Source organism: Gopherus evgoodei, unplaced genomic scaffold (assembly GCF_007399415.2).
Source record: "Gopherus evgoodei ecotype Sinaloan lineage unplaced genomic scaffold, rGopEvg1_v1.p scaffold_71_arrow_ctg1, whole genome shotgun sequence".
NCBI classification, from domain to species: Eukaryota; Metazoa; Chordata; order Testudines; family Testudinidae; genus Gopherus; species Gopherus evgoodei.
In genome coordinates this window covers 423065-435413 of record NW_022060092.1, presented here as the reverse complement: position 1 = coordinate 435413, position 12349 = coordinate 423065, and the positions used below count along the sequence as shown (strand labels likewise).

The following is a 12349-nucleotide window of genomic DNA, read 5'->3' as shown; positions in this document are numbered from 1 at the left end:
ATGCATCTGCCTTGGGTGGGCTGAGAACACTGAGGAAAAAGACTGAACTAGTTGTAGCATCTGTGCCCATTGTTCAGGTTGGAGCTGGGTTTGAATTGGGTGCACATCTTGAGATGTCATGGCTTGAGGCCCTTGCTCCAGCTCGGGGAATAGAGGGGTATGAGCAGGGCCTTCCTGATCTCGCCAGGCCTTTTAGGAGGTTAACGTGAATATCTGCATCTCTTTATGCTTGCCAGACTGACAAATCTCAAAGTCAACCAGCCCTACCCTTATCACCTTGACATCTGGCCAGCTGACTCGGAGCTTGGTAGTAACAATAATATACTGTCCCACTCCTCTATTGTAGGTGTGTTCCTGGTAATGCTGAGCTGTAGTGAGGTTCTCCTTTGCACCACATCCCCACCCTCCCCAGCACTCTTAGCCTCTCCTGTAGCTGGAGCATATACTGCAATGAGCCTATAGCTCTGGGTACCCAATGTTCTTCCCAGGATTCCCAAAGGAGGCCCAGAATCCCCTGGTGTGGTCTCCCATACAGCAGCTCAAATGGCAAAAACCCTGTGGAGGCTTCAGGGACCTCCTATATGGTGAACAGCAGGGGTGGCAGCATTTGGTAGTGGCAGAGGTTAGAGGCCACAAACTTTCAGCACCATCTTCGTGGTCCCATTGAACGACTCCACTAACACGTTAGCCTGCGGGTGGTAGACTGACGTCTTGAGGGATTTGACCTTTAGCAGCTCATGCAATTCCTGCATCAGTCTTGATGTGAAATTGGACCCTGGGTCTGCCAGGATTTCTCTAGGTATCCCGACCGTGGTGAAGACCTTCATGAGTTTGGTCGCAATGGTGGGTGTGTTTGTCATGTGGGGGGGAATAGCCTCAGGTGTACCATGTCTGTAATCCTCCGTCACCAATACGTGCCAATAACCCAACAGGTTTTTCTTGAGTGGCCCTATTAAGTCCAGGCATGTTCACTCAAAGGGTACCCCCAGCACCAGGAGGGGGACCAAGGGAGACTTCGGGGTTCTCTTGGGCCCCGCCAGGTGACAGTTGGTATCCCAGGCTAATGAAATCTGAGGCTCACCCTTTCCAGTGTCTTCTCCCTCCCCAAGTACCTAGCTCATGGCACCAATTGAACTGGGTGTAAGACTCATTGGCAGAATTTCTTGGGCACCAGAAGCTGAACCCTATTTCCCTGGTTTGGGGGTGCAGTGTCATCTGGTGCAGTCATTCGTTTCTGAGTTTGAAGGGTCGATCTCTTTGCCATTAGTCACAGCTCTGTGTTCAAACGCCCAACTCAGAGTCTGGTCCTCGTGTTCTTCCCTTGGAAATCCACATCTTGCATTAACCCGTTGATCCTTATAACCAGGGTGCCCGGCGGTTGGTGGGGTGCTGGGTCGAGCTTCCAGGCTGCAGGGAGGTTCCATCTTCTGGGTCTTCTCCAGCTCCAGTGAGTTTCCCTGGTTTGCTTGTTTCCATTGTCCCTAGACCTCCAGCTGGATCTCCCCAAAATGCTTCAGATCTCGACCTGAGATTACAGGGCAGGCCAAAGCAGGTGACGACCCCACACAGTGAGATTCCATGTGGTTCCTTGCCATCAGCTGCACTGCTCCATGGGATAGGGACATACATCCCGGGGATGCTTTGCCGGCAGTTAATGGCGCCAACTTTTTTGCCGCCCTAGGCAGCAGAAGGTCCCGCCCCCAAAATACTGCCGACGACCGGGGCGGCCAAAGATCTGGCCGCAGCGGTTGCCGCTCCCCAAATTCTAGTGCCCTAGGGAACCGCCAAGGTCGCCTAATGGGTTGTGCCGGCCCTGGCACCAGGCTGGTCATGGGCCTGCACTAAGTTCTCCCCCGCTGATGTCTGACTGCATCCTGAGTCCTTAGGCCTGTCACCTAGGCCCCACTGACCCTTCCTGGTATTGTCATTTTGGCCAAGCCCTGCTTGCAAGCTCTAGCATTGGCTGGCCAGGCTTGCCTGGGGCTGCAATCCATGAAGGCACAGTCACACCACCAGTGCCTTCTCTGGCCGCACTCAGAACGCAGGGGTCCTTCTTTGGAGGTGCTTGCCGGTCCAGGGGTCTGCAGTGATTGTCCACCATCGGTTTTAGCTCCTGGACAGAGTTCAGTAACCTACGCCACCAGCCAGCGTGCAATCTCTGGCCCAGAGATGCTGATAAGTTTTGTAAAATGGAGACAGTTGTCACAGAGAGATGCCTGGGTTTGTCAGAGCTGTCACAGAGGAGGCTTAAATATGGATTTAGGTACCAAACTTTAGGCAGTCATCTCTGGGAAACTTAACTTGACCTTATAAAATGGGAGCAAACGATGAGTCAAAAGAAACCTTTGGTAATACTGATCCCACACTTTCCCTCCCCTCTCTCTCCTTCTAGACCCGGTGTGGCGAGCAAGACTATGGAAACCTAGAGTGCCTCAGATTCATAAATCAATAAAAGGTAAGTTGGACATTTAAGAACATAAGAATGGCCATAGTGGATCAGACCAAAGGTCCATCTAGCCCAGATTCCTGTCTGCCGACAGTGGCCAGTGCCAGGTTCCCCAGAGGGAATGAACAGAACCGGGCAATTATCAACTGATCCATCCCCTATCGCCCAGTCCCAGCTTCTGGCAAACAGAGGCTAGGGACACCATCCTGTCCAATAGCCATTGAGTAGTAAATAACACTTCCTTATCTACTTTCTCCACACCAGTCATGATTTTATAGACCTCAATCATATCCCCCCTTAGTCATCTCTTTTCCAAGCTGAAAAGTCCCAGTCTTATTAATCTCACCTCATATGGCAGCTGTTCCAGACCCCTAATCATTTTCTGAACTTTTTCCAATTCCAATATATCTTTTTCAAGATGGGGTGACAACATCTGCACGCAGTTTTCAAGATGTGGGCATACCAGGGATTCATATAGAGGCAATATGATATTTTCTGTCCTATTATCTATCCCTTTCCTAAGAATTCCCAACATTCTTTTAGCATTATTTTCTTTTGGGCCATTTCTTTAAAACACAGAAAACAATCATAGCTCTATAGTCTGGAAATGTCACACGTGTGTAAGATATAAGAGGTAATTGTTCTGCTCTGCTCAGCACAGGTGAGGTCTCAGCTGGAGTACTATGTCCAGTTCTGAGTGCTGCACTTTAGGAGAAATGAGGACAAATTGGGGACAGTCCAGAGGAGAGCAACAAAAATGAGCAGAGGTTTAGAAAACAGGACTTTTCATAGATTCCAAGGCCAGAAGGGACTCTTGTGCTGTTAATAAATTGTATAGCCAGTTGCTTGACCACATTTTGGTTCATTATTTCATTATGAAATATACCCAAGATCAAATAGCTCAGGCAGGTTTATTAATGTGGAACAAGAAAAAGGTTTTACATGATACCAATTTCTGAAGAGCCGTCCTGTGCAGCAATGTTACTATCACCTTACACAGACAGGGACTGTAATGATCCTGCGGTTCATTAAATAACAAACTAGTGAATGAGAGAGGAATAAAATCTGTAATAAACCAAACTAGAGTGTGTCTGTGGAGAACTGCTGCACACAGCTACACAGTTTCTCAGCCCAACTTCCAGGGCACAGCTCTAAATTCCTGTATTCATAACCTGTCCCTTTTGAGGGAACTTCTCTAAATCTTCTGCAAACATGTCTCTACAGCTTCCCTCTTAAAGAAAAATGAATTAACTCTTACCTACAGGTATATATAAACAGATAACCTCTATCTAACAGCACATGCATTAAATTCTCCACTCACCTAATACATTTCCATAAACCCAGTGTGTCAGCTACCTAGCAAGGAGAGGTTGCCAGCACATCACTCTGGAGTGAGTTTTTGCCGCTCACTTTCCTCAACTTCCCCTTCTCCAGACAGGTTAGCAAGTCTCTGTGAGTCAGGATGTTTAATCTCCTGCTCTGATCTCCTCAGTACCAGCCTTCCATTGGAGTCTGAGCTGTTCTCATGTTCCTCGACAGTTTCTCCTTTGTGTGTTGATGATAAAGGATCAGTCAGTTGGGAAATGCCAGAGTCCACATCTACTGTCAATGTGTTGGAACTTTCTGGGATTACTCATAGATCCCTTCAATTACATCAAAATGTGTTCCCCGGATCTGTCTGGTCTATGTTAGACTGTGGGATGTCTCAAGCACACACTAGCCCCTGGGTTAAGAGATGGGAGATCATGGGCCCTTTTGTCAAAATAAAATTTCTGCTTCCACTTCAGATTGTCTTTCCTTTTCTGTATGGTTTCATTGTTATGAGATTTCAGCAAGTTATCAGTGGTTGGTAAATAGGTCTGATCCTTCTTCCCATTACCAGCTGAGCTGGAGAAAAGCCAATCTCCAGGGGTGTACTTTGGTAAACCAGTAATGCTTTATACAAATCACCCCCAATGTCAAATTCTTTACTGTCTGTTCAGATCTTTCCACAAGTCCATCTGATTGGGGGTAATTTGGATTTGACGTTTTTGTGATGAAAATCCCAATCTATGGCAAATTGCCTAAAACCTGGAAAATGGCAGCCCATTATCGCTGAAGACTTCATCTGGAATTCTGTGTCCAGAGAAGATTCCCTTCATGCCGGATATCACTGACTACTGACTACTGTTAGTACTATGCAGTGTGCAAATTTCTGATACAGAGAATAATCATAGACTCATAGAACATTAGGGTTGGAAGAGACCTCAGGAGATCATCTAGTCCAACCCCCTTGCTCAAAGCAGGACCAACCCCAACTAAATCATCCCAGCCAGGGCTTTGTCAAGCCTGACCTTAAAAACCTCTAAGGAAGGAGATTCCACCACCTCCCTAGGTAACCCATTCCAGTGCTTCACCACCCTCCTAGTGAAATAGTGTTTCCTAATATCCAACCTAGACTAATAAATAATAATAATAATCTGTGACTTTGAATAATCTTTTGATTGCTAGGTAAATCAGTCAGTGCCAACCTTCTCATAAAGCCTTTGTGGAACTGGATGAGGTCTCAGCAGCTCTGCTTGTTGGCATGGCTTATATTTCAGGCATGAAAAGCCATTTCTTACCACGTTCCTAATGTCGTGAGTGATTCTCAGCCTATACTGCACCTCTCATGCCCATTGTTGGCACTTTCCAATTCCTAAATGTCCCTCGGGATCTTCCACAGCATTTCTTTTCAGAGGCTCATTGGAATTACAGCCTTAGTGCCCTGGAAAAATCACCCCATCTATCACAGTAAGTTCACATCTGCAGTTCCAATAAACTCATACTGGAACAGCAACTGCTTATTTCTTCTGGCCACCCTTTAATGATCACTTCTTTAAGGATCCCCAACGATTCATCTTACTCTGTTTCCTCTCTCATTTGTTGTAGTTTTCCTCTTAGCTACTGGAATTGCCTTTACAACCAGATCTACGTAGGTTTATGTCTCTGTCTCTAAAGTCTTCTCCGGTTTCATGGGAGCCACTGCTTTGGAAAGTGCATCTGCCGTTAACAGGAATTTACCGGGTGTGTAGGTCACAACAAAATCATAATTTGCAGCTTTATCATCATTCTTTGAATCCTTAAGGTGCAGCCATTTAGCGGTTTGCTAAATAATGCTACCAGGGGCTTGTGGGCCATTTCAACTTCTACCATCTGTCCATAAACATACCTACTGAATCTCTCAGAGGCAAACAATATTCCTAAAAGCTGCTCTCAATCTGTGTGTATCTGGTTTCTGCCTCAGTCAGTGATTTGAATGCATATGCCACTGGCTGCCAACAATCCTCATTCCTTCTGTAAAATCACTGCCCTAATCTAGACTGTGAAGCATCTGCTGAGATGTCAATAGGCCTTCCTGGTGCAGAGAACGTCAACATGGCTCTTGGATCAGTTGTTGTTTTAAACCTTCCCAGGATTCCTTCTGTTCTGCACCCCAATATCATTCATTTTTATTCTCTGGGAGTTTTCTCTAAGCTAATGAACCATTCCCAGGAACCGCTGGACATCTTTCTTTGACTGCAGATGTGGCATCATATCTTCCTCTTATCAGGTTTTACACCTTTGTTGGAAATAATATCTCCAACAAAAGTCTGTTCTGTAACCCCTAAAACACATTTCTCCCTATCTAGTTTGAAGTTTGCAGTTCTAGTTGCATCCAGGACTTCCCGAAGTCTACGATCATGCTCCTTTTTTGTTGGGCCCCAGCTGATGATGTCATCCACTGTCTTCACTGTTAATATGTTCGTAGACCGTATGTATGGTTTTGTGGCACACTTCTAGTGCTGAAGCTATGCTGAAGGGTAAAGCATAAGAATCTGTATCTTCCAAACAAGCAGAGTATTACATGTGCATAGTTTTGAGCTTTCTTCAGTTAATTTTAGCTGCCAAAAACCCGAGGATGCCTCTGATTACTGAAATATTGAGCATTTGCAAATCGAGCCATAATCTCTTCTCTGGTTGGTAGTTTGAAATGTTCTCTCCCTAGAGTCTTGGTGAGGTCTCTGGGATCTAAGCACATGCGTAGCTGGCCGTTACTTTTCTCCACAATGACTATGGAGCTGATGCATTCTGTTGGCGCCTCAATTTAATTTTTACTTGCATTGTTTCCATCCTTGCGAGCTCAGCCTTGAGTTTATCACAGAGTGCAAGTGGCACTTTTCTACATGGCTGAGTAACTGAAGGGACCTGCTTGTTTGTCTGGATTGTATGTTCACCCTGTGAGCAACCCAACCCTGGAAATAGGTCATGATATTCCCAAAAGAGTACCTACCTCATGGCCAGGTTCAGTATGATCTTGTAGTGAGAGCACCTGTTTTACCAGACTGAGTTTCTCACATGCAGCCAGGCCTAAAATTGGTGCCACCTCCTTTGGCACTGCGATGAATGGGAGCCTGTATGTGGTGTTTTAGGTTGAGGCTAGCAGTGCACACACTCCCTCCCTGCCCTTCACTGGTATATTTGTTACACAATAACCAGTTACTTTTATTTTTGCTGGTCCTAGTTTTGATCTTATTTTCAGTTTCTCATACTCTTGTTCAGACAGAATATTAAACCTGAGTTCCTGTGCCCACTTTCAGTGGAAGAGCTACTCCATTCACTGTCACAGGCTGTAGTATCCAGTCCCTCTCATTGGGCTTGCTAGATCTCAGTATGTCTGTGAAAAACTTCTCAACCCAGATTGTCTTTAACTGAATGCACTTGACTGTTCTGCATTTGGATCTGCAGCATTTTGCAAAAGGATTGTTTTTCCCACATTTATGACAGTTTCCAAAAGGCAACGCACTGTTTGGGACCATGCTGTGATCCACACCTTCCAAATCACCGTCCGTACCCAGTCTTCCTCCTAGCAGTGGTCTTCATAGCGAGTGGTTCCCTTTTTGATTTTGACCTAGTCTGTCTATATTCTTTCATAGTACTCGGGTAACCCCTTCTTGTGGATTCAGCTCTTTGGCTTGTTCCTCCATGCTTTCTGCTGTCCTGAATATCTGGGGAGCTATTTATAAAGTTAGTCTCCTTCATGGAGCAGTCCCTCTCTTAACACATTATCTTTAAGGCCACAAATGATTCTATCTCAGACCAGAGAATCTGTCAGCTCACCAAAGTCACAGGTTTTCCTGTGTTTCCTTAATTCTGTGACATATTCCTCTGTAGTGTCACCAGTTTTTTGCATGCATATAACAAAAAAAAATTCTCTCTCTCAAAGGTCTCATTACTCTGGCATGCAGTGTTCCTCAAACGTAGTCAGTATTGGACTTAATTTCTTGCCTTCACCTTCTTCAAACTTAAAGTTGTTATAACTATCCAATGCTTTCTACCCAACAACATGCAGAAAGATAGATGATTTCACATGATCACTTTTCTCCTCTGCCCATCTGGTTGCTGAATACAATTCAGATCTTTGTCTGATTTTTTTTCCAGTTCTCTGCAACATTGCCTGACAATAGCAGACTGGATGGAGGTTGCAACACCTCCATTTTTAGCATTTTTTCCCCTTCATAAGATAGTCAAACTACTACTAGCTTCATAAAATACATACACAAGCCTTTGTACTTCTCTGCTTGCTGCTCCATATGTACTGATCTTGGGGTTCATTAAACCAGTGGTTCTCAACCGGGGTACACGTACTCCTGGGGATACACAGAGGTCTCCCGGGGGCACATTAACTCATCTAGATATTTGCCCTAGTTTTACAACAGGCTACATAAAATGCATTAGCAAAGTCAGTCCAAACTAAAATTTCATACAGGCAATGACTTCGTTTATACTGTTCTATAGACCATATACTGAATTGTAAGTACAATATTTATATTCTTATTGATTTAGTTCAGGGGTTCTCAAACTGGGGGTTGGGATCCCTCAGGGGGTCGCGAGGTTATTACATGGGGGGTCGCGAGCTGTCAGCCTCCACTCCAAACCCCACTTTGCCTCCAGCATTTATAATGGTGTTAAATATATTAAAAAGTGTTTTTAATTTATAAGGGGAGTCACACTAAGAGGCTTGCTATATGAAGGGGGTCACCAGTTCAAAAGTCTGAGAACCCCTGATCTAGTTTATAATTCGGTGGTAAAAAGGAGGAAGTCAGCAATTTGTCAGGAATATTGTGGTTGTGACACGTTTGTGTCTGATTTTGTAAGTCATTTTTAAGTGAGGTGAAACTTGGGGGTGTGTAAGACAAATCAGCCTCCTGAAAGAGGTACAGCAGTCTGAAAAGGCTGAGAGCCCCTGCATTAAACAACGAACCGGTGAATGAGAAAGGAATTAAACTTTTAATAAAACAAACTGGAGAATATGTGTGGTGAACTGCTGTACGCAGCTGACCTGTGTTTTCCACCCCAACTTCCAGGGCACAGCTCTAAATTCCTGTACTCCTAATACAGCAGATACTTGTTTGCCCCAGCAGGCAGAGCAAGTTACAGGTTAACACGTGTTTGTATTGTAGCCTAGGGCCCCACCTGGGGTGAATCATGACCAGGCTCCAGCGTCTGTGGAGTGTCTACATTAGGGTTTACACTCATTGGCTGTGCAAATGGCACATCCGATCCGTGCCGAACTTTCCGGGAAATTTCAAGCCATCAATAAATGGAATCGTATGGATTTTTGTGAAAAGGAGGTATGGGGGGAAATGTGGGCCACACAAAGCCCCTCTCTTCCCCTAGCACTTGTAAGCAAGACCAGCAGCTTTAACCACATCTGTAACCGGTAGATCTGAGAACACGCCCAGCCTTATCTTTTTATGTGCATCTCTGGATCTTCTGTTTTCTCCCCATCTCATAGAGAGAATGACACTGCAGCCCTGGGACCCCAAATGCCTGGCTGTGCAGCTGATTTTCCGGCTGGGCGAGGATGAGAGTGTCTCTGTGGATCTGGTCCCTGCCATCCAGGGTAAGGTGGTGTTGTCTGAGGACTGGCAGAGAGATGACCTGGCCAGACTGTCCGACTGGTGGGACAAGGAGCTGGGCAACAGCCAGGAAAGATTCCGCCAGAAGGCAGAGCAAGTTGGGAGAGTCAGGGCTGAAGTAGTGGCCAAAGATAGTTTCTGGAGGTAAAAAAGATCCACCGCTGAAAAGAACTGAAATGTTCTCTTGGTCTTGAATCAACATTTTTATTTCCCAGAGAGACATTTTGAATTGAAATGAATTGAATTGCAATGTTCAGCTCTTGAAAACTAGAAAAAATTTTAATTTCTGAAATGTTGATGAATTTGTTTGTTTTTTCATCCTCTGTCCTGTTTTTTGGCCATCCAATAGAATGATGGATTCCAGGCTAGTTTCCTCCCCATCTATTCCTTTTCCTTCTTTTTCCACTCGTGAACTCTGAAAAAGTTAGTGTCTACATGGAAAAACTTCTTTGGTTTAAGTCAAGGCTTGAATGTAAGCCAGTCTAGTTATACTGGGCTAGCCCCAGTGTGGACACTCATTCCCGTTCAGGAGTGCCTTGGTTTGGTTCTGGTGAGTGGGAAATGGCAGTCTGCACCTGGCACTGAAATGCGGCTGCCTCTGCGGTGGGGCGTGGGGGCTGTTTATACCGAGATCCCTCGCTCACCGACATTCAATGAGGTTGCTCTTTCCCTCGGTTCCAGGTTCTCTTTTGCTAATGCCGAGACAGCTTTTCTCCGGGACATCGACAGTGACAGGGGGCAGCGACGGAAAGCTCTGAGACTCCTGAAGTTCATAAACAAGGAGTGCTTGGTCCCAGAATACGGCAAGATACTGACATCTTACCACCTGAAGGTAACTCTCCCAGCATGCCTGGGCAGGACCATCTGCGGTAAGGGGATGCTGGGGAGGGCATGGGGGGGGGGGGATAATTCAAGCATAGGTAGTTCTGTCTGTCTGGGCTCAGGCTCTGGTCCGAGATGTTGTGAGTTGTGTCAGATCCCAAGCAGTGCAATCCGTGCTGCCTCTGTTGAGTCAGAGTGTCTTCTCTACTTTCACTGGAAGACTCATGGAGAGACCTGGCTATATTGTATAATTATAATCTATTTTGACTCTGATCCAGTGTCATGCTTCAGGGCTTAAGCTAATCAACTGTGGAGATCAGGAAAGGGACTTTTTTTCCCCCAATGCACAACTGGCCAGGTTCATTCTGGGTTTCTTTCAACTTCCCCTGAAGCACTGGGGACCTGCTACAGCTGGAGATGGGAAGCCAGACCGGGTGGACTGGTGCTCTGAGCTGGTCCAGAGAATCCTCTTTTAGCTGCCTGGCTGGTGGGCCTGGATCACATGCTCGAGGTTGCCAGATTTGGGGTTGTGAAGGGATTTCTTCAGGTCAGCCTGGAAGACCTTTAATTCAAACATTTTTTCTCCGCAGTATTGCTCAAGTGTCTGAGTTCAAGAACTGCTCAATCCTCCAACTCCACCTTGGTCACCCATAAAAATATTCAGGGGAGAGGAGACAAAACCTGAACTGCTGATGGGGGAGGGGGACGTGAACTCAACAAAAATCTGTCAAGGAAATTACGGAAAAAGCTGGGCCAGATCCCCAGCTGGGGTCACTCGGCTGTAGCTCCATTGGGGTCAATGGCCAGATCCCCAGCTGGGGTCACTCGGCCCTAGCTCCATTGGGTCAATGGGGCCAGATCCCAGCTGGGGTCACTCGGCTGTCGCTCCATTGGGATCAGTGGGACCAGATCCCAGCTGGGGTCACTCGGCCGTCGCTCCATTGGGGGTCAGTGGGGCCAGAATCCCAGCTGGTGTCAAGAACTCAAGGAGTTACACTGATTTCTTTTGTCTTGGCTATATAACTTTCCTCTCTCTGTGCAGACTGTTCTTCTGTGGGCCCAAGATATTCACCCGGAGAAGGAGAAATGGGAGACCCTGGAGTTGTCCCTGAAGACCCTCCTGAGCCTCCTACGTCACTGCGTGAACAAGAGAAAGCTCCCCCACTATTTCCTGCGTGACTTTAACCTCTTCAACAAGCGCTACAGGGAAGGCAATGGGTTCTATGAGCGCCTGGCCTTGCAGGTTCTTGACGAGTGGGAGCTATTGGAGGTGGATCCAGTGCTGTATATATCCTGGAGAGTCCTCAAGGTTTCTGAGAGTCCAGGGGCCTTCAGCACTCTCTTGGAATTTAAAGCGAGCCACCGGGAAGCCCTGAAGAAGCTGAAGGATTTGGAGGAGGAGGAAGAGCTGGGCAACAAGAATGTAACTGCCTGGCCAATCCCAGGGAAGGAACAGGTAGAGCCCTGCAGGGTTGAACAGAGGAGCAGATGCTGGCTATAGGATTCTGCCGGAAAAAAGCCACTGCCATAGCTAAGAATGAGAAACGTGTAATCTGAGCAGCACTAAAATGCTCATGCATCACCAGTTTGTCTTGAACATTGCTGAGCTCCGCGGGGGCCAGGGGCAGAGTTAGTACTGAAATGTCGGTGTTATATGGTGAAGAGGCTCCTCAGATATAATGCCTCTCCCCCACTGCCGCCCTCACTTTAAAATTTCCCCCATTCTTATCAAGGGTCTGTCTGGGTGAAGCTGGGCAAAATACTCAGGGCATAGGGGATGTGAAATGGACAAACATTCAGTAAAAAAAAAAAAAAGTTACTGGGCTGTGGGATTGTGGCTCTTGAGCAGGGCCGGCTCTAGCCATTTTGCCGCCCCAAGCACGGCGGCACACCGCGGGGAGCGCTCTGCTGCTCGCCGGTCCCACAGCTCCGGTGGACCTCCCGCAAGCCTGCCTGCAGATGCTCCACTGGAGCCGTGGGACCAGCGGACCCTCCACAGGCACGCCTGCGGGAGGTCCACCGGAGCCACCTGCCGCCCTCCTGGCAACCAGCAGAGCACTCCCCGCGGCATGCCGCCCCAAGCACGTGCTTGGCGCCCTGGGGCCTGGAGCCGGCCCTGCTCTTGAGATTGACACGCACCAGCCATGATCATCTCTGCCAC

At 47.0% G+C, this 12349-nt stretch overlaps 1 protein-coding gene across 1 annotated transcript; it reads left to right on the top strand.

Annotated features, from left to right (window-relative positions):
* Positions 1-1371: 1371 nt before the first annotated feature.
* Positions 1372-11770, top strand: LOC115643821 (protein mab-21-like 3). Its single transcript, XM_030547844.1, has 5 exons — positions 1372-1447; positions 2393-2455; positions 9243-9510; positions 10048-10198; positions 11231-11770. The coding sequence occupies exons 3-5, from the start codon at positions 9248-9250 to the stop codon at positions 11687-11689; spliced, it is 873 nt and encodes a 290-aa protein (XP_030403704.1). The 5' UTR covers positions 1372-1447; positions 2393-2455; positions 9243-9247; the 3' UTR covers positions 11690-11770.
* The last annotated feature ends 579 nt before the right edge of the window (positions 11771-12349 follow it).